This window comes from Lathyrus oleraceus, chromosome 3 (assembly GCF_024323335.1).
Source record: "Lathyrus oleraceus cultivar Zhongwan6 chromosome 3, CAAS_Psat_ZW6_1.0, whole genome shotgun sequence".
Taxonomy (NCBI): Eukaryota; Viridiplantae; Streptophyta; class Magnoliopsida; order Fabales; family Fabaceae; genus Lathyrus; species Lathyrus oleraceus.
This window is the reverse complement of record NC_066581.1, coordinates 319504993-319528615: the sequence shown is the minus strand read 5'-3', so window position 1 is coordinate 319528615 and position 23623 is coordinate 319504993. Positions and strand designations below refer to the sequence as shown.

Here is a 23623-nt window from a genome sequence, read left to right as displayed (position 1 = left end):
CCCGTACAAGTAATGCCTCCATAACTTCAGAACAAATACCACAGCTGCCAACTCTAAATCGTGCGTCGGATAGTTCCTCTCATGAACCCTCAGCTGTCTCGAAGCATAAGCTATAACCTGCTTATTCTTCATCAACACACCACCCAAACCCAACAATGAAGCATCACAGTAAACCTCAAATGATTCCGACGAACTCGGTAATATCAGAATAGGAGCAGTAGTTAGCCTTCTCTTTAACTCTTGGAAACCTTCTTCACACTTTGAGTCCCAAACAAACGCTTGCCCCTTTCTAGTCAACATCGTCAACGGTAACGCCAACTTAGAAAATCCCTCAATAAACTTCCTATAATAACCAGCCAAACCAAGGAAACTTCGAATCTCAGCAACAGACTTCGGAGCTTCCCACTTAGATACCGCTTCTATCTTAGAAGGATCAACAGCAACACCATCTCTTGAAATCACATGACCAAGAAAACTAACCTCTTCTAACCAAAATTCACACTTTGACAGTTTAGCAAATAACTTCCTTTCTCGTAGAACTCCTAAAACCACTCTCAAATGCTCAGCATGCTCTTCTTCAGATTTCGAATACACCAGAATATCATCAATAAACACCACAACAAACTTGTCTAGGTACGGATGGAAAATCCTATTCATATACTCCATAAATACTCCAGGCGCATTAGTCACACCAAAAGGCATTACAGAATACTCATAATGTCCATACCTTGTTCTGAAAGCAGTCTTCTGAATATCCTCAGTTTTCACACGTATCTGATGATAACCCGATCTCAAATCTATTTTGCTGAACACACTCGCACCAACCAACTGATCCATCAAATCATCAATCCTTGGCAAAGGATACCGATTCTTGATCGTCACTTTATTCAGTTGCCTGTAGTCCACACACAACCTCATAGTACCTTCTTTCTTCTTAACCAACAACACTGGTGCACCCCACGGTGACACACTCGGACGAATAAATTTCTTATCCAACAGATCTTCCAACTGACTCTTCAATTCAGTTAACTCAACAGCAGACATACGGTACGGAGCCATCGATATCGGTCTAGTACCAGGTACCAAATCAATCGAGAACTCAACTTCACGCTCTGGCGGTAATTCATTCACTTCTTCTGGAAACACATCAGGAAAATCACACACCACTGCTAGATCACAAATCACCAGTTTATCTTTAGCCTCCAAAGTCGCTAACAGCATAAACAACTCTGCCCCATCGGCTACTTCCTCATTCACCTGCCTCGCGGATAGAAACAAACTCTTTCCTTCCTCAATCTCAGGAAAGATCACAGTCTTATCAAAACAATTGATATAAACTCGGTTAAACACCAACCAGTTCATACCCAGAATAACATCAATCTGCACTAGTGGAAGACACACTAGGTCCATCCCAAAGTCTCTACCAAAAATACTCAAAGGACAATTCAAACAAACTGAAGTAGTAGTCACTGAACCCTTCGCAGGAGTATCAATCACCATACTACCCAACAGCTCAAATATCTCTAATTTAAGTTTCACAGCACAATCCAAAGATATAAAGGAATGAGTCGCATCTGTGTCAATAATAGCTACAAGAGGAAAGCCATTAATATAACACGTACCTCGGATCAAACGATCATCTGCAGAAGTCTCAGAACCCGATAAAGCAAAGACCTTTCCTCCCGACTGATTCTCTTTCTTCGGCTTAGGACACTGTGGACTGATATGACCCACCTCTCCACAGTTGAAACAAGTTACAGTCTTCAACCGGCACTCTGCAGCCAAATGACCACCTTTGCCACACTTGAAACACTTCTTCTCAACACTAGCACACTCATGGAAACGATGTCCAGCCTGACCACATCTGTAACACTTAGCAGGGGCACTGGAGTCTCCCCCACTAGGCCTCTTCATCCCACTCTGCCTCTGGAAACCCTTGCCAGCTGCATACGGTTTCCCACGATCATTCTGATTCTTGCCTTTCCTATCAACCCTCTGCTGATAGCTCTCCGCTCTGGCCTTGGTATCCTGTTCAAAAATCCTGCAACAGTCAACCAAATTAGAAAACACTCTAATCCGCTGATATCCAATAGCCTGCTTGATCTCGGGACACAACCCGTTCTCAAACTTTACACATTTCGAAAATTCCCCAATAGCCTCATCATAGGGAGTGTAATACTTTGACAGCTCTGTGAACTTAGCAGCATACTCAGTAACAGACTTGTTACCCTGCTTCAATTCTAAGAACTCTATCTCTTTCTTTCCTCTGACATCTTCTGGAAAGTACTTCCTCAGGAATCTCTCTCTGACCACAGCCCAAGTGATCTCAGTATTCCCAGCAGATTCCAACTCAGTGCGGGTAGCAACCCACCAATCATCAGCTTCCTCTGACAGCATATGCGTACCGAACCTGACCTTCTGGTTATCGGCACACTCAGTCACTCGGAAGATTCTCTCGATCTCCTTCAACCACTTCTGAGCGCCATCTGGATCGTATGCTCCCTTGAACATTGGAGGATTGTTCTTCTGGAACTCACTCAGTTGACGAGCAGCTCCCATTCCCACAACATTCAGATTCCCTCCAAGTACTCCAGCTAGCATACCCAGAGCCTCAGCAATCGCAGCATCGTCTCTACCTCTTCCAGCCATCTCTATTCTGAAAACCCAACAAGCTAAGACAATAAGTACTGATAGGGTTACACAACACCTATCCCGTACAGGGGAAACAGAATAATTACGACTCGACTCGACCGACTATGCTCTGATACCACTAATGTAACACCCTTCTAAGTTACCCCAAATATTTAATTAAAATAGCAACATATATCTATCAGAGTAAATATGCAACTAAGGGTGTCACACAACACTTCACACATAATAACTGTCATGCCCTTTTTTTAATTAAAATAACAATTTTTGCATAATTCGCAGCGGGTAGAAATCAAATCAATCATTTCAAAACATGTAGCATATTACATGTAACTGGTTCGCAACCAACAATAAAACATTTAAAACATCCCATCCCGATGTTACATCTACCAGAGCATGACCCACTAAGGAACTACACTAGACTCCCAGCACTAGCTCCTACTCAATCACTGCTCGTTACCTGAAAAATAGTTGTAAGGGTGAGTTCCTCAATCGATATAACAAGCATTATAAAATATCATGCAATGTTAAGTAATTTAACACACTTCATCACCCTAATCATACACACATTCAGTAACGGCACATCAACTCCAACATCATACTCAACACCCACATAAAGCACACTTAAAATCTCAATTCATACTCAACACCAACACAAAACACACGTATAATATTGGAATACATCCATTCATATTATACGCCATACATATATTATGCAATGAGACTCCATGCATGCGGTACCGACTATTCGTGAACATATAGTTCAACTTCACCGACCAAATCCAGGTACGGCTACCAAGCTCACTAGTCTCACTCATTTGAGACCTAGTGACTCACATCACTAATTCCTCACCATGGGAATTAGATACCACCCCAAGGGCCATGCTATGCACGCTAATTTACCTAGCATGCAAACATCAACAACAGTCCAAAATGACTAACATCACTAATTCCTCACCATGGGAATTAGCTACCACCATAAAGGCCACAATATGCATGCTAATTCACCTAGCAATGCAACATCATCAACAATAATCCACAATGGACATATGCTCACACTCTAAGCCATAAAATAGTCCATTCACAAACACATGCATAATATATACACTCATAGCATTATGCATACCATCATACATCATCAACACATTCATCAAAACATCATATCGTGTCAAATAATTAATCACAGTATTAGCACACTCTACTAATACCTATACTGCTCAAAACAGCGGAAATAATCCCTACTATATCACACACCGATATAGGCCACCCATCACATATACACATAACATTTAAAATATCCATTTTTTCCACTTTTTGACAGTGTTAACTGGTTAACGCCCTGGGTTAACCGGTTAACGCAACACAGAACACACTTTCTGGCAAAACGCAACAGTGTTAACCGGTTAACGCCCTGAGTTAACCGGTTAACGCAGACAAAACAACAGTTTTTCACAATTTATAACAGTGTTAACCGGTTAACGCCCTGGGTTAACCGGTTAACGCAATACAGAAAGCTGTTCCTGCGCTAACACAAAGCAGAATGCAGAATTCTCCGCATTTTCCGCCGTTGGAGGACTTCCGGACCTCCGATTCCAATTCCGTAAAAAGTTACACGTCCAGCAATTTACGACACACACCATTATCGATTCAATTACAGTTTTCACACAACTTATTCATCACAATTTCTCAGCATTCCAAATCCCAATTAGGGTCAATTCAACGGTTTATCACTACCCATTACATGCTAACCCATAATACCCATTAAACGACGATAAACCCCCCTTACCTGAGTTAATCCGGCGAATCTTTAAGCTTCAAGCTTTTCTCTTCTCCAACCTTCTTCCTCTTGCTCTGTCTCTTTGCCCTTTCTCCACTTTCCACTTTTCAGCCGCTTCTCTGTTTCACGTAAAAACTCTTTTTACCAAAAAATGGGATTCTTTTTCCTTATTTCACACTTATATATTTTCCAATAATTATTATTCCAAAATAATAATAATAATAATCCAATAAATTCCAATTATTTAATTAAATTAATAAATATAATATTAATTTAAATCAAATAATTATCTTATTTTTATTGGGGTGTTACAACGAGGCTTGTAATTATTTTTTTATAGTTCCATTTGTTATCCACAAAGCGTGCCATAAGGGTCAAGTAGTTAAGATTTTGGATAGAAGTCCAGAAATCAGTAGTAAGTGCTATCCTACTACAGCCAGACTTAAAGAAGGCTTTTAACTTTTTTTATTCATCCAAGTGTAACTGAAAATAATCCCTAGCTATTGTATGCCTAGTTGGGATGATAAATTGGGGTTTCGTTACTTTAGAATAAAATCTAAAACCTTCACCCTCAACTGCACTAAATGGTTTCTAATCTAGAACCACAAAATCTGACAAAGCACTTCTACAAGTTTGTTTGTCAAATCACGAGCTAACTTGAACTAATTTACTATTTATGGTTAGGTATGTAAGAATAGTTTGAGTTGGGTTATTTGACACACAAGGGGCTTCTTTGGGCATTTTAAATGTAATGGTTCATGTCAGTGGTGCCATGAGTCATAGGGTCACACAAGTATTTTTTGTGGCAATGTTCACAAGCTGTAGTTGGTGCATCAAATAAGTCATCAAGTAACCTAATAGTGTGATTCTAACACACAAATGATTGCCTAGAATCACTTGCATTAGATTTTCTCTTCTTTGTAGGTTGTGAATTAACTAATAAGGTCTAACAACTACAATTTTTGTTGTTGAACCAACTTCATTATTGACATTTCGAATTGGTAGATTTTGATTACATTGACCCATCACTAAAATAATGAAGGAGCCACAGTCAACAACTACCAATCAAATTACACATTACTATTTCAGCCTTAATTAACAATTAATCACTCCCATACATGACAAACACCTTCATATAAGCAACAATCTCATACATTTAAATCATTATATTATATTGATCATGTAAGGTAACTACAACATAGAAAATATATCACACATAACAACATAGAAACAGTCCCATACATTTCAAGCATTACATCATATTTATCATATCATGTTAAATTCAAATGCATACATTTAAAACAGTATGAATATTACCTTAAAACAGTTTGAAAACACTTTGAAAATCAATTTGAAAAATAATTTGCATACATTTAAAACAGTTCCAATTCATATGCATGTATTTAAAACAGTCCCAAATCATATGTATAACTAAAACTACAACTAGCTAGTTTTGTTCAAATTCATATACATACATTTAAAATAGTCTAAAAATTACCTTAAAACAGTTCGAAAATCAGTTTGAAAAACACTTTTCATACATTTTAAAAGAGTCTCAATTCACATGCATACATATACAACAGTTTGAAAATCACCTTAAATGTAATATTGCATGTGTTAAGGCCATTATTTAATTAGTCAAAATTGAAGTGGTCTAATTAATATTAAGTATGTGGCTAAACGCATAAATATCATGAAGTGTGAGATTATTATGTAGATACCATTTTTCAATATCTAATTTGATGAGGGGCTAAATTAAAATATTGAAAACTAAGAAATAATCCTAAGATTATTTGTAAGGGTTATGGTCCCCATTTGTAGACAACGTGAAACCATCTCATCAATAAAATTCTCTCTTCATCCCCATCAGAGGAGATTCACTGAGTCATAAGGAAACTCTATAAATTGGAAGATCAAATACCCGCAAATCTTCGGTGATTCTCAATGGCAAATTCAGATACACTTCTGCTTTTATTCTATGATTGAATTCCGATATGGATTTAAGGGATACAAGTTCATGGATTATCGACTCATAGGGATTAGTAAAGAGTTATATTCTTGATTTCTATATCAATAGAAATCATAAGGTTATGAACAAATCTTACAAGTGGTATAAGAGCTACCCATATCTGATTCAATTTGAATTTGGAATTTTGTTTTTTTTAGGGTTCTAAAATTGAGATTTCTTTTATTCTTCCAATTTTTAAGGTTTATTTTTATTTATGCCTTGATGATATGGAGAACTTGGTGCTCAAACTCAGTTGGTTGAATTGTTGAAATTGCAATACAATAGTTATCGATACTATTTTAGTATTTAGTTGATACATTATTGGACTATATTTTGTTACTTAAACAAATCATTAGAATGTGTTTTATGTTTTGCGATTAACACTGCTGAATCGAAATACAATTTTCCAATTGATTGGAACGTCAAGAGTTTTCTATATACTCACACTAAAGGACATGATAACTATTTTCAACAAGGTCACAATGCAAAATTTTTTTTTTTTATGTATTGGCGGCTATTTATTTATAATTCTTATAAATAAATAATTTTGGTGATTTTTTTTAATTATCATTATTAATATATACGGTATTAAATAAATATTACTTACTGTAATATTGTGATAAGGTATTTTAATAAATAAATATTTTTTTATAAATTTATCCATTTATTTATTATTATTATTAATATATGATATATTACTTGTTTTTGTTTTTGTTGTGCTTCACATAATAAACTAAATTAACTTTGTTTAAGTTTTGACTACAATTTGTAAATTTTTACAAAGTTTAACATTTTGAATGAGTCAATTAAAATAAAATGTCACAAAAATGACCTCTTTTAGGGAGATTGCTTATAAAAAATATTAAATATTTTTCTTTTATGTATGTGTTTATTCATGCGAGTATCAATTGATCCAAAGGACAATGGGTTGTTGGCCAGTTTTCATACGCGTATGTGTTGGTAAACATGTGATAATTATAAGGTTTCCCATGTGAATAATAAATCAATCTAAAGAGGGGTTTATTATTCAATATTTTTTTTGTTATCAATGTTTGACCGTTACAAAAAGAGTATCACTAGCAGTTAATATCAGTGTCCAAAGACTCAATATTGATGGTGCACTAGGTATCTTGAGATGTGTTACGTATTTATTTGAACAAAATTGATAATTCAGTTTTCTTTTATGTGAGTATATTAAAATGTTTAATTTTGTTCTTTTTTCTGCTACAATTGTTTCAATATCTGCTAATCTAAATCAGGTTCAAGTCCCTTAATGAGATAAATTTTAAGGATTGAAATGAGAACATGGAAATTGTTCTTGGCTGCATGGATCTTAACCTTGCATTAGGGATGAAGCAACCACCTTCTCCTACGAAATCTAGTACCTCTAAACAAAGAAAAAATTATGAGAAGTGAGATTGCTCCAATCGCATGAGTCATGGTTTCGTCTGTTCTGAAGTCAATTTAACTTCAGTGTTTGGAAACACTTGGTGATTAGATTCTGGTGCAATTACTAACATCAGTGTTTTAATGAAGGGTTGTTTGAACTACTAAAAGGCAAATGATGTTGAAAGATACATCTATGTAGGATATGGCAAGTCGGTGGAGGTGGAAGTTATATTACATTTTAGATTATTGTTGTGTACTGAATTTTATTTGGATTTGAAAGATACTTTTGTGGTTCCGTTATTTAGACAAAATTTAATTTCAGTTTCTTATTTGGACAAATCAGGTTAGTTTTGTTCATTTGGAAACAATATGTTTAAGTTGTCTTTCAATTCAGATATTATTGGAATTTATTCACTTATTGGTCATGATAATCTATATTTACTTGACACAATAGCTACCTATGGTGAACCCTTGAATGTGGAATCACGTGGTACTAAGCGTAAAATTGATGATAACAATTCAGGAGCACTATAACACAAACGCATATGCCACATCTCTAAAAATAGAGTTGAGCGACTAGTGTCCGATGGAACTTTGGATTCCATTGACTTCACAAACTTTGACGTTTGTGCTGACTGCGTTAAAGGTAAACAAACCAAAACAAAGAAATATGTTGCATATAGAACTACAAATGTCTTAGAATTAATACATACAGACATTTGTTGACCATTTCCCACACCTTCTTGGGATGGTCAACAATACTTTATATCATTCATAGATGACTACTCTATATATATGTACATATTTCTTATACATGAAAAGTCTCAATCATTGGATGTGTTCAAATTGTTTAAGGCTAAAGTTGAGAATCAACTCAACAAAAGAACTAAGAAAGTTAAGTCTGACCATGGTGGTGAATATTACGATAGATATGACGGTTCAGGTGAACAATGTCCAGGATCGTCCCACAGTACACCATGCCAGGATCTCCTAGTATGAACGATGTTGCTGAAAGACGAAATCAGACTCTTAAGGATATGGTAAGTAGTATGATTTACCATTCTACCTTATCAGAGTCACACTGGGGAGAGACACTAAAGACTGCAACTTACATCCTAAATAGAGTACCAAAAAATACAACTTCCAAAACACTTTACAAGATTTGGATTAGGCGAAAGCCTAGTCTAAAACATTTGCATGTGTGGGGATGTCCAACTGAGGCAAGGCCTTACAGGCCAAATAAAAAAAATTGGACTCCCGAACAGCGAACAACTACTTTATTGGCTATTATGAAAGATCTAGGGGCTACAAATTTTATGATCCTAAATTAAATTAAAATTTTAAGACGGGAACAACCATATTCTTTGAGGACAATGAGTTTGAGGGGGAAGAATAAGGTTAGAGACTTTGTCTTAAAGGAAGAATCGGTAACAATTCCATAACCGATTCATATAGTTGCTTTTGATCAAACAAGAGTGGAACCTCCACAAGACATTGTTGAAATTCCTCCAACTCAAGATGATTTGGTAATTCATGAAGAACAAACTAAAGATCCTCAAGAACAAGTGTTACAAGAACCAATTCCTTTACGGAGATCCACTAGAGAAAAGAGAAATGTTATTTCGGATGATTACATAGACTTTCTCCAAGAAAATGAGGAAAATAATGGTATGATGGAAGATGATCCAATCAACTTCCGTCAAGTCATGCAAGATTCCAACTCAGAAAAGTGGATTGAAGCAATGAAGGATGAGTATAAGTACATGCAAGATAATAAAGTTCAGGAACTTGACCCGTTACTAGAAGGTGTGAAACTCATTGGTTGTAAATGGATTTTTTAGACCAAGCGGGATTCTAACGGTAATATGGAGAGGTATAAAGCTCGTCTTGTGGCTAATGGTTATACTCAAAAGGAAGGGATTGCCTTTAAAGAGACTTTCTCTCCGGTTTCATAAAAAGACTTTTTTAGGACAATCATGGCTCTTGTTGCACATTATGATTTGGAACTCCATCAAATGAATGTCAAGACGAGTTTCCTCAATGGTAACGTTGATGGAACGATCTATATGGTGCAACCAAAAATCTTTGTGTCAGGAGACTCAAAGAATATGGTTTTCAAATTAACAAAATATATTTATGGACTAAAACAGGCATCTCGTTAGTGGTACCACAAGTTTCATGAAGTAATTATCTCATTTGGTTTTGAAGTGAATCTTGTTGAAGATTGTATGTATCACAAATTCAGTGGGAACAAATACATTTTCCTGGTCCTATATGTTGATGAGATATTGCTTGTCGTCAATGATATAAGCATGATGCACGAAACCAAGAAATTTCTATCAAGAATATTCGAGATTAAAGATCTTGGTGACACCTCCTTTGTATTAGGAATTCAAATACATCAAAACCAATCTTGAGTTATTATAGGATTATCACAAAAGAGCTATATCGAAAAGGTACTTAAAAGGTTTAGAATGCAAGAATGTAAATTAGGAGATACTCTAATTGCTAAGGGAGACAAATTAAGTCTCAATCAATGCCCAAAAGGAAGCTTAGAAATTCAAGAAATGCAAAAGATTCCTTACGCATCAACTGTAGGGAGTCTGATGTATGCTCAAGTGTGTACGCGTCTGAATATTGCCTTCATAGTTGGGATCTGAGATAGATATTTGAGCAATCCATAAATGGATCATTGGAAATTAGCCAAAAAGGTTATGAGGTATTTAAAGAGAACAAAATATTATATGCTCTCATATAGGAGGTCAGACCAGTTAAAGATCACTGGATACTCTGACTCAGATTTTGTTGGATGCCAAGACAGTAAAAGATCCACTTCAGGTTATATCTACATGTTGGCTGATGGCGCAGTTTCTTGACGTAGTGCTAAGCAAACTCTTACGGCTTCATCCACCATGGCAGCAGAGTTTATAGCATGTTATGAGGCATCCAACCATGGGATTTAGCTGAGGAATCTTGTCACTAAGCTATGAATTATTGAAGGAACTGAAAGGACACTTAAGTTATATTGTGACAACAAATCAATCGTCCTGTGTTCCAACAATAATAGGATTTCGACTAAGTCAAAATATATTGACATCAAGTTCCTAGTTGTTAAGGAAATGGTGAAAAAATGAACAATTTCTAATAGAACACTCGGGGACAAACTCCATGATAGCAGATCCTCTTACAAAATATCTTCCACCCAAGGTCTTTTATGAGCACACTGCTCGCATGAGTGTTTTACTGTTAGAAGAGTCTTTGGTTTAGTGAGAGTTAGTCAATTATGAATTTTATGTCCAGTGTTTGGTATTATGTATGCATACTATGATTTTGGATATTTTCCAATTAATAAAGTTTGATATTAAGTAGTTTATATTTTGTACAATAAAGTTACTGAATGATCTTACTAAAGTAAAGTAGGACCAGTTGAAAATCGATATATACATACCAACTTCATGTGATTTTCATGCTGCACATTTCATGATGGATCTATGTCATTTAGTAATGTCACTATTAGTGATCATTGAAAGGTTTAGTTATGATTGATATAACGAAAATCACTTTGATTTTGTATACTGACATGACTAATGGACGAGATACTTTGGATATGCTTAAAGAATATAATGGCAAATTTTGAGCTCATAAAGTCTAACACATGTGTAAAGATGTGACCAGCGGGAGATTGTTAGAATTTTTGAGTCACAAATGTAATATTGCATGTGTTAGGGCCATTATTTAATTAGTCAAAACTACAGTGATCTAATTAATATTAAGTATGTGGCTGAAAGCATAAATATCATGAAATATGAGATTATTGTGTAGATATCATAAGTCAATATCTAATTTGACGAGGAGTCAAATTAGAATATTGAAAACTAATAAATAACCATAAGGTTATTTATAGGGGTTATGATCCCCAATTGTAGACAATGAGAAATTCTATCTTCATCTCCATCTAAGGAGATTCAAGGAGCCATAGGAAAACTCTACAAATTGGAAGATCAAATACCCGCAAATCTTCAGTGATTCCCAATGGCAAATTCAGGTACGCTTTCGCTTTTATTCTCTGATTGAATTCTGATCTGGATTTAAGGGATACAAGTTCATGAGTTATCGACTCATAGGGATTAGTAAAGAGTTATGTTCTTGATTTCTACATCAATAGAAATCATAAGGTTATGAACAAATTTTACATTTGTCTATCCTTTATAAAAATCAGAAATACAAAACTATATACCAAAAAAGAAAAAGAATAAATAAAAAAGATTCAGTGACTTCATAACAAAGTCCTACATATCACACATAAAACAGTCGCATAAATTTATATAAAAGAGACAAGCAATCACATGAATTCATTGCTAAATAACTTTTTTTTGTCCCTTATCTTTGACTTGGGGTATGGTTTGGTCCCTTAAATTTTAAAAAGATCATTTTAATCCCTTAACTCTGTAAACTAGATCACGTTAATCCTTTCTATCTATTCGATTAGTCAAAGTCAATCTATAAGACCACGTGGCACTGGCGTGGAATGCCATATGGCTTAGACCAATTTTGTGATTGAATTAACTTCAGAAAAATCTATCACTAAAATATTTTCTGGATTTTAATCAGTGTTCTTCATCTTCTTTATTTAGATTTCGAAAATCCCAAAAAAAATATAGTTGAAATGGTCATAGTTGCTTGATAGATTTTCTTTCACCAAAAAATTGGTTCCAAATTGAAAAATATAAGCTTCGTAACTTTAGTTTTAGATATAAGAGTATCACTGGATTTGTTGCTGAGTTTTTTTTCAACCTCAAATCTTTTCCTTTCCATCACTAAGTTCCATCAACAAAATATGAATGGGAAAATAATTTTAGAACAATTTTCCAAAATCACGACGGTTCACATTACATTAATTGGCTTTTAATTATCATGTGCATTTTATTAATATTCTTTTATAAACATTCTGAAAAAAAACGGTGTTATGATTTATGTGTTTCTAGAAGTCAATGGATAAACATTGATCTAATTACTGTGACACACTTATACAATAATTGATCATTAATCTCATAATATATACACATATACACATTCAACAATTCAAATTACTAGTATAATTTTTATTTTTTTTAAATAATACTTCCACTTTCCTCTATGTTCTAAAATAATTATCGCGTTTTATAAAATTATTTATTTTAAAATAATGTAATTTTAATATTTATTTTCAATTATTTGAATATATATATATATATATATATATATATATATATATATATATATATATATATATATATATATATATATATATATATATATATATATATATATATATATATATATATATATAATTTAGTTATTTGTCTTGAAATTTTATTCCCAAATTTTGTCCAAGATGATATGACATGACATTTACCTAAAAATAATAAGAGCAAAAACGTATGTCACATAAAAGTTCTTTCTCACCTATGATTACATTTACACCACACCCACTAACCATGATATTTTCATTTGATTCCCTACCTTCCATCCATCATAAATATTTATATCAATCTTCAACACAAGAATCATCTTCATCCACAATCATGTTCATCCAATTCTCCATCCTCTTCCTCCTCTTCACTACACCCTCTAAATCTTTAATCAAAGCAAAACAAGATACTAACAATTTTGTGCGTTCATTAGACCTCAAAGAATTAAACTTGGATAATAAACAAGAGAAGCTAAGCCATTTGAAATTCTATTGGCATGACATAGTTAGTGGAAACAACCCTTCTTCAATGGTAATTGTTCCACCACCTTTGATAAACTCAACCACTGCCTTTGGTTTAGTTAACATGATTGAGAATCCTTTAACCTTAGGACCTCAATTAAGTTCCAAGTTGGTTGGAAAAGCACAAGGATTGTATGCCTCAACATCACTAAGTGAGGTAGATCTTATCATGGCTATGAATTTTGCTATCATTGAAGGGAAGTATAATGGTAGCACTATCACTATTTTGGGGAGGAACCCTATTTATGATAAGGTTAGGGAAATGCCTATAATTGGTGGAAGTGGTCTTTTCCGATTTGCTAGAGGGTATGCTCAACTTAGAACTCATTGGTTTTCATCCAAGACAAAGGATGCTATAGTTGAGTACAATATTTATGTCTTACATTATTAATTTAATCTATATGATACATGGTACTATGCTATAGGAGATATAATTCATTTGCAAATGGATGCTACCTATTAATTGTGTACTTTAGTTTTTCTTCTTTTGAGGTTGAAATTAAGGGTGCTATAGAAGGGATGGAGTTGTGTTTATCATGCTTAACCTACCTCTATTTATGTTTTCATTTTTTTTTTGGGTCCAATATAAGTTTTCATGAAATATGAATGATATAAAACGTTATTATATTTTTGTCACGGCTGTTTTTTTTCCATTAATGAATTGAAAATGATTCCTAAATTAAATAGTAATAAAGACAATTTATATTTGGATTAACTCTGGGACTGAGTTAATCACACGAGTTAAGTCTAGGGATGTCAACCAACGGGACGGGGAATGTGCGGATGATGTTTCCCCACTCCCCCGTCCCGTTCTCAAATATTTTCTCCATCCCCATCCCTGTTTTATGTCACAAGGAATATTATTCTCCATCCCCATCCCCATATATCCCCCATAGAAAATTGGAAATCTACGGAGATGAGTCTTAAAATTTTTTCTATATTTTTTTATAAAAATTATTACACTAGTATTTCGTTGTTTTTTTCCTGTTTTAAAAAAGATATATTTTGTATTTTTTTTAATAAATAAAAGCACATCTTGTATCAATAATAAAAAATGCAAAAACACTTGTAGTTACGAATACATAACCACTAATTTACTAATTAAATGAAAACTATATTATTAATTGAAGTATAGTGAAGTTGAAGAGTAATTACCATAAGCACAATAAACAAAAGAGAATGGTTGTTATGACGACGATGATGATGAGAACAAAGCAGATGAAAAATGGAGGAAACAAAGAGAATTGAGAAAATAAAAAAAGATGGTATGTAGTGGATGCACTTTTTTAGGATTTGGTATTTGGATTGGATAGTGAAACAATACATTATACAATGAAACAAAAAAAAATATTCACTGATAACTCTTTATTTTATAACATATTAATTATTATTTTCATGAAAAAAATACAAAATTATATAATTATATATTATATAATATACTATACTACCTCTGTTCCTTTATAAAAGAGATAACTCATTTTTTTAGTTCATTGAATAATAAATGTTTTTAGTCTATAAACCGACCAAACATATTGATTTTTCAATGAACATAAAAATGAGTTATCTATTATATAAAAAAACAGAGGTAGTATAATATATTATATATAAAAGTTAAATAATATGGTCAGGGTCGGAGAATCTGTTAGGCGGAATATATTTCCCCGATCCCCGCTTCGAAGTATCATTGGGGGAATTTTTCCCTTCATCCCCATCTCCACGGGGAAAAAATCCCCGACTTTAAAGCCTTTCGCACATATAATCCTCACATGGATTTTCATTACCAGATACAAATTGACACCCATAATCATAATAAAAGAAAAAAGTATTTTTCATATTTTCATTTTTATTTTAAGAATCATTTAAGAAAAGATTAATTTCTCTTAAATTATTACACCAAGTATAACTCACACTTCTAGTGATAGTGTGTGTTGGATTATAATTTTTGGTGAATGCTTTATTGCTATAAGAGAATTTAAGAGATAACTTTTAATTTTTAATTTATTCTATAACCACGTCCATTCAAATCGGTGAATATGTATGTTTTTGTTAAAGAGTCTCATATTGAATCAAGAATTCACTCTATCTCAATAGTTAGGTTCATCTAACGATTCCCTGCCAAGACGCTGTATTTATTATAGATAGTTCTAATCACTATTTTTATATAATTATGATTCTGTGTCACACCAGGATACGATCCATAGCATACTTGCAAATTTCACCTATATGACTTTGTTTATTCAAACGTTGAAATGATAAACTTATGGATACATTCTCTCTCAAACCATCGACCTTTACCACCGAATTAGGATAAACTTTCTATGTTGGATATTACCATTTTACCACTTATTTTTGGTCCCACGGTAAAAAAGTAGCATTACACAAGAGTATTAACATTGCATTAATGTATCTTATAAAACACCAAGGTCCAAACTTGCCGATTATCTTTTTTTAGAAAAGAAAAAATAAATTTATGGAAAAAAAGAAGGCATAAGATAATGCCAAATTGCAACAAAATTGCACCAACTAAAACCAACGACATCTCTACTAATTCTGACTCTCTACTAATTGACACACCTATAACACCTATGGGAATACTATTGCCATCAAACATGCCAAGACACTTGAACCGAAAGCAAGATACTTGAAATACGAACAAAAACCTCAAATAAAAACTACACATATACCATCTTAATACCAACAAACAAATTTTAAATTCTAAGACCAAAATATACATACCAACATATATGAAACAAATACCCTATGCCCCATTCTAAAGAACAAAACAACCTAAGGTCATATGAGTTGCTGAATTCTAACAATATTCAAACAACAAATTTCGCCGAGAAGGATGCCATTCGTGATAGCAATTATCAAATTTGTTATTGTCAAATCAGAAAGTCCGGTTCACTCCGATGAAAAATATGCCAGAGAAAAATCCACCAGAACCACCACAACTCACATTAATTTTATCCAACGTATACATCAAAAACGAAACAAAAGATGCCTTGGACTTCTCAACCATCTGATTACTACGATAGAAAAACCTTTTCCTCTTCTAAATAGAGCTTCAAATTGCATCCTATGTGCCACACCACTAAGCCTTGAAAAAAGATGGAAAAAAGACCGACTTCATGATACCATCAAATGTATCTACCAAACCAAATTGGACAAAACCACAACACCCAAACCATGCAGCAGAAAAAGAAACATACTTCTAGCGAATCTACCAAACCACATTGTTATAACATGAATAAATCACTAACCAAGATATCAAAGGCGACTACCAACCTAATACACATTGCTGCAAATTAAAACCTGTTGCCATAATCATCGATTCCACACCCGATTAAAGTCCTTGAAAATGTTGTCCGATTGGTCTTGTATAGTAGGGATTAACTACCTGTATTCTGCTACAAAATAGCAGCAAACACAACAACCCATACAACACATCAACAAGTAGATTTATCCTCTACGTTAGTCTAAATTAAAGCACCACATACATCAATGGCTGTAAAAATCAGATAGCTAGGCTTAATCGACGACTCTTATGATTTCCATTTCAAGCAACTTGATTATGACATATAGTCGAATCTATACTATGACAACCATGAATTATGTACAAAAATGAATTAATAGAAGTATCATTATGAAGAAGCCAGACATTTGTTTTACCACCCTCCAGGTATGACTCCAAACACATTGCTAGGTCCTCATAACCTATAGTATCTCCTTGGAGACCACTTCAGACCTTACACCCAAAGTATATTTCCGGGCACATGTACCATTGAGCTACCCCATTAACTCGAACATTTTCTCCTCAAAGGTATCCTTATTATTAAATGCTTTTTTGTTTCTGGATTTCCATATGTTCCAGATACAAACATACCATACTGCGATTAATCTTTTGACGTAAATTCTTCCTCTTTCGAGTAGGGATTCAAACTGATCAAAATGAGTCACGCACTCTCTTTATAATATCGTTGATACTACGAGTCAGTTGCTAATAATATACCATATATTTGCAAACAATGGTTACTTTACTCGCACATAGTTTTAAATCAGGGCCGATAGTTCCTCTCTTAACTAGATTGTCTTCAATTGACAGCTTATTACAAAGATCCTTTGTACTAAACCCGATACTTTTGTCAAACCTTAGACCATTAGCCATTAGATTGGAGCCTATTTTCTAACAACATGGTCGCGATATGCTGCCACTTATGTCCAAGTTAAGAATTTTGTGAATATTGTGACAATATGTTTCCTATATCAAATAGTAATAACCTTCGAAATACAAGAGACACCGAGGTTATTCATTTGAGACAATGCAAAGAACAAGGTGGTGTCAATGCAAGAAACCTCTCACCACCTTTCTCCTTCTTCCCCACAAACCCAAATCTTCCATTCTTCTCACTCTTCCATTCTCAACTACTCATTCATCTCTCTCACAACACACCATTTCCACCATCCTTCATTCTCTCTGCGACTCCAACCGTTTTTCCGAAGCCCACCAGCGTTTCTCCCTCTTCCTCTCCTCCGGTTCTATTCCCGATCACCGAACATGTAATCTCCTCCTTGCTCGATTACTCCGTTCCAAAACCCCATTCCAAACATGGACTCTTGTTAAATCCATGATCCATACCAAACCTGGTTTTGTTCCCTCTTTGGTTAACTACAACCGTTTGATGGACCAGTTTTGTTTCATTCATCGACCTTTTGATGCTCACAGATTGTTTTTCGACATGAAGAATCGCGGGCATTGTCCGAATGTTGTTTCTTACACCACTTTGATTAACGGGTATTGTTCGGTTGGTGGAATAAGGGATGCGTTGAAGGTGTTTGATGAAATGCTTGACAGTGGTTTAGAGCCTAACTCGATGACTTACAGTACTTTGATTCGTGGGTTTCTTCGTGAAAGGGATTTGGAGGGTGGGAGAGAATTGATGTGCAAGCTGTGGGAGAGGATGAATTTGGAAGTTGAGTTGGTCGTGAAGGTTGCTGCTTTTGCAAATTTAATTGATTCTTTATGTAAAGAAGGGTTTTTCAATGAAGTATTTGAGATTGCAGAAGAGATGCCATGTCGTAGTTGTTTGTCTGAGGAGGTTGTTTATGGCCAGATGATTGATTCATTCTGCAAAGTTGGAAGGTATCATGGAGCATCTAGGATTGTTTATTTGATGAGGAAGAGAGGGTTTGTTCCCAGTGATGTGTCCTATAATTATATCATACACGGTCTTAGCAAGGATGGTGACTGTATGAGGGGTTATCAGTTATTAGACGAAGGAGCTGAATTTGGATTCTCGCTGTGTGAGCATACTTATAAGGTATTGGTGGAAGCTCTTTGTCATGCATTGGATGTGGATAAAGCAAGGGAAGTTCTTAAACTCATGTTGTGTAAGGAAGGTGTTGACAAAACTAGGATTTTCAACATTTACTTGAGAGCTCTTTGTCTTGTAAACAATCCAACAGAGCTTTTAAATGTGCTTGTATTTATGCTTGAGAGCCAGTGTCAGACTGATGTGATTACCCTCAACACAGTTATCAATGGGTTTTGCAAGACGGGGAGGGTCGGTGAAGCTTTAAAAGTACTGGATGACATGTTGATGGGTAAATTTTGTGCACCTGATGTTGTGACCTTCACTACATTGATTTCTGGTTTGCTGGATGCTGAAAAAGTCGACGAGGCTCTTGATCTGTTCAAAAGAGGGATGCCTGGAAATGGTTTGAAGCCTGGTGTTGTAACATATAATGTTCTTATCAGAGGGCTATACAAACTCCAAAGACCGAGTGATGCGTTCGGTGTTTTTAATAACATGGTGAGTGATGGTATTAGTCCCGATAGTACTACTTATACAGTTATAGTAGAAGGTCTGTGTCAATGTGATCAAATAGAAGAGGCAAAGAGTTTTTGGCAGAGTGTTATATGGCCTTCAGGGATCCATGATAATTTTGTTTATACAGCCATTCTGAAAGGGCTTTGTGGTTCTGGCATGTTTGTTGAGGCTTGCCATTTCTTGTATGAATTGGTAGATTCTGGGGTGTCTCCAAATATATATAGCTACAATATTCTGATAAACCGTGCTTGCAATCTAGGTTTCAGAAGAGAAGCTTATCAAATTGTAAGAGAGATGAATAAGAATGGAGTGACCCCTGATTGTGTGACATGGAGGATTCTTCACAAGCTACAAAGCAAAGCGAGGAAGCCCACTTCAAATGGTGAGCCCATGGCTTATAATGCATGTTATGATAAAATGTGACATTTGGAACAGAGTTGAAAGAGAGTAATTTAAGATGAATTTTGTTAAAAATCATGAAGCTACTGGGAGGGCTGTGACAGTGCTTGAAGGAAAACATGCATGATTTTTCGTACAGAATGAGCAGTTCATGTATAAACAACTAGTTTACTGATAAAAGACTCTCCAACTGTCAAGCCATGAAATGGAAACTTCTACGCCAAGTTCGATCCATCAATCACTTTGTGATGACTAGTCTCAATTGTCAATTCTGTTTGGAACTCCGGTGAAGAGGCAATCTTTTTGCGCCGCAATACATTACCACCACAGAAGCTATGTCTTGTTGCTTCATATTTGTGTCAAGGTGACGGGAAAATATTACATTCATTCAACCATCAGGATGGTATTTTGGAAAGAAAGCGAAAGATAAAAGGAAAAGGAAACTAGAACATTCTAGACATGAAATGCATCCCCTAGCATCTCAATGCATAGTCTGATTAAAAGACTTGAAAGAATAAAAAGTACATTTTGTTGTCCTAGAGGTTGGAGGTAAGAGTTAGTCAAATTTTCATGAAAACCAGTTGTTTGAAAAGTTTTTTAGATTGTGAATGGCACTTAGCTTCATAACCAAAGTTTTTTAGATTGTCAGAACAACACCTTCAAATTTGTTTGCTTATGTAACTCTTATTTTACTTATTTTATCAAGCATACTATCCTTATGAAATAATTTGGTATCTAATATAATAAATGTATTATGCCAAAGAAATATTTTAAATGAGAGATATAATATGAAATAAAAGTAAATAATTAAATATAAACAATCATTAAGATCTTAGGATATAAAAAAAAAATACTAAATAAGAAATTTTACATGACAATTTATCCTAAGAACGCACATGATTATAAAAAATAATAATAAATCCCAAAAAATTCTCTTCCTAGTGTAACATAAAAAAAATATTATTTTACCATGGTGCAACTAAGCTTGGTAAATAATCCTTAGTATAAATCCAAAGTTTATTTCTGGGAATTTCAATGTTTCCTTCTTGTTCATACACAATTGTTGCTTGGAGTTTACCATCTATCCTCTCCATAAGGATTAAGCGATCATTCTTAAAAGTTCCTAGAGGTGGTAAAATACTTTGTTGATCAATTTCAAGAGCATGATACCTAAGTTTCAACAATTGAGTCCATGAACTTTCAACTCCATACTCATTCATTTGCCATAAAACAAAATGAGTTCTTTTGATATCATCATCATAAGAGAAACACAAATGATCTTTCAAAATCCCAAGACTTGCCTTAGCTTGATCATTGACACGATGGACTTGATCAAAACAAGAAGGCAGTGACATTTGTTTATATGTTTCATTACCAAGATGAAGTGAAACAATATAAATAGGATTGTCCCAATAATGATCAAGGTCAGAAGTTGCCAACCAATTAATAGTTTCATTCAAATATATTCCATTAGATCGTCCTAAAGCTGTAAAACCGGGAAAAGTTTGAATATTTCTCCAATAATTATCACGATTATTATAAATAATTACTTCAGATTCTCTTGAACCTCGACGTAATTCAGATCTCTTGAAATGCACAACTACGACTTTGTAAGTGTCGTATAAACTATCATAACCAAATCCAAACATAGTACGGCAAGAATATGGATGACAATGGACTAAAAGACAAGGTTTATAGGATTTTGCATTGGTGATAGGGTTCCATAAACAAACTAGATATTTTGTCCACTTAAAAACATCTTGAGCAACCAAACAAACCAATCCGTTACATGAACCAACAGCTTCAAACTTGTACTCTGATTTCAAACTAGAACCAAAATTAAAATCCTCAACAATTGTGGATAACGAGTAATTCATTAAAGTAAGAGTTCTATTATAGCAAGGTGTGAACTTGTATAATATATTGGTACCGCTTCGTGAGTTTGAAAGATGCAATTTCACAAAAGTTGGATTAGAGATTAAGGATTTCAAAGATTTGGATAAACATTGGAATCGAATAAGGGATTTGACGGTAAGCCATGAGAATATTTCAATGAGGAGATCCTCACATAAGAAGGTTTTGGGGTGTGTCATGTTGATGTAGCTTTGAGTTTAGTAATTTCAATTCTTATATTTGAAAGAATAAACCTATCAAACCACAAGAGAACAACAACAAAATAATTCAAAAATCTTTGACTAAATCATATTTTTTAGTAACTAAATCTAACCGTTCTTCCTACAAATTTGGCCTTGGATGATTATCAATCGAAAACCAAGGAGAAAATATTGCACTAGTAACAAATTTGAATATTTTATAAAAAAAATATAAACAACTTAAATTCTAGCGCAAATATTGTGTACCAAATAACAATAACAATTAATTAAATAAAAAAATCATAGACGCATATCTCTTTCTCTCCACAATTTTCAAAATATCAAATATAATTAATTAAATAAAAGAAAAATAGATGCACATCTCGTTCTGCTACATAATTTATTTCACTAATTCAATTTAATTAATTAATTAGAATAAAACAATTAGTATATACTGTATAAAAAGTGGATCAAATTTAGTCGAAAGTTATTATTGTGATAATAACATCAGTGTAAGAATGTGAAAATATATAGTAAAGTGGAATTTGGATCATCTCCATCTATATTTCTCTCAATCTTTCACAATCTTAAATCTTAACCATTTACTTTATCCAATAACAATAGGGCAGATGCTAAGAGAAAAATTATTAGAACAAAATATTTTAAAAAGTAAAAATATCTTTTAAATTAATTTATTAAACATTTGATTTTTTCAATATATATAATTAAAAAAATCTATTTTTTTAAAATACAATCAACAATTAAGTATCCTAATATATATATATATATATATATATATATATATATATATATATATATATATATATATATATATATATATATATATATATATATATATATATATATATATATATATATATATATAAATCATAGATCTATTTTTCTCTCTATAAAAATAGTTAAAATATTAATCGGTTTAAAAATTACTTTTTTCCAATATATATAAACATAAAAATAATCTATTTTTAAAGTACAATAAACAATTAAGTATATTAATTTATAAAATTTGATTTTCTTTTTTCAATTCTTGTTTTTACTCCTTTGAATTCTGTTTAATCTTGAATTTGTGTTGAATTGTATGAAAGCATAAAAATGATCAAGACATTTTGTTTGATTTTAAGTACAACCACTTCACCAAAAGTAACTTATCTTATGAGTGAGCGAGAATTCGTTAACCCCTTTGAGCCTTAATGTCAGAATCTATATCAATTTTGAACTGTGGGATTTTTTCTTTGATTGCAACAAATATTAGTTCATCATTGATTTTTGTATGAATTCTGAATTTTCATACATAAGCATTATGCAGAAGCATTGGTTCATATGAAATTTCGTTTCTCTCTCTCTCTCTCTCTCTCTCTCTCTCTCACACACACACACACACACACACACTCAAAGCCTTCATTCGTAACAGCTAGCACTGAGACTGAAAGAATTCGTTCGTGTGGACTGAGTAGAGGTGTTATCACCATTCAACGTTCGTGATCGCTCCTTAGATTTGCATCAGAGGTTTCAATCGCCACAAGACGTAACGATTCTATCACTGATCATGCTCATTCGTAAGGATCACTATAGGAGAAAATTTTAATTTCCGCTGCGTCTTTTATCGCTATTCTCCTTCAGTATTCATGTTGGGGAGAAAAAGATGAGTTGCTAAGAGGTTGAGAAAGAAAAAGAAAAATTTGAAAAAAAGAAAGAAAAGAAAAG

At 33.7% G+C, this 23623-nt stretch overlaps 3 protein-coding genes across 3 annotated transcripts; 2 read left to right on the top strand and 1 right to left on the bottom strand.

The window, feature by feature from the left end:
- The first annotated feature begins 13295 nt into the window (after positions 1-13295).
- Positions 13296-14202, top strand: LOC127127391 (dirigent protein 19). Its single transcript, XM_051056562.1, has one exon. It carries the CDS (start codon positions 13301-13303, stop codon positions 13964-13966), a length of 666 nt encoding a protein of 221 aa, XP_050912519.1. The 5' UTR covers positions 13296-13300; the 3' UTR covers positions 13967-14202.
- Positions 14203-17731: 3529 nt separating this feature from the next.
- LOC127127388 (pentatricopeptide repeat-containing protein At3g18020) lies at positions 17732-20573 on the top strand. Its single transcript, XM_051056561.1, has one exon. The coding sequence runs from the start codon at positions 17898-17900 to the stop codon at positions 19827-19829; it is 1932 nt and encodes a 643-aa protein (XP_050912518.1). The 5' UTR covers positions 17732-17897; the 3' UTR covers positions 19830-20573.
- A 197-nt stretch (positions 20574-20770) lies between these two features.
- Positions 20771-21898, bottom strand: LOC127131069 (F-box/kelch-repeat protein At3g23880). The gene has a single exon (XM_051060008.1). It carries the CDS (start codon positions 21896-21898, stop codon positions 20771-20773), a length of 1128 nt encoding a protein of 375 aa, XP_050915965.1.
- Positions 21899-23623: the final 1725 nt, after the last annotated feature.

Excerpts from the sequence above, each read along its gene's own strand:
- LOC127127388 (XM_051056561.1), top strand. The coding sequence starts at position 17,898 with ATGCAAAGAACAAGGTGGTGTCAATGCAAGAAACCTCTCACCACCTTT.
- LOC127127391 (XM_051056562.1), top strand. The coding sequence starts at position 13,301 with ATGATATTTTCATTTGATTCCCTACCTTCCATCCATCATAAATATTTA.
- LOC127131069 (XM_051060008.1), bottom strand. The coding sequence starts at position 21,898 with ATGACACACCCCAAAACCTTCTTATGTGAGGATCTCCTCATTGAAATA.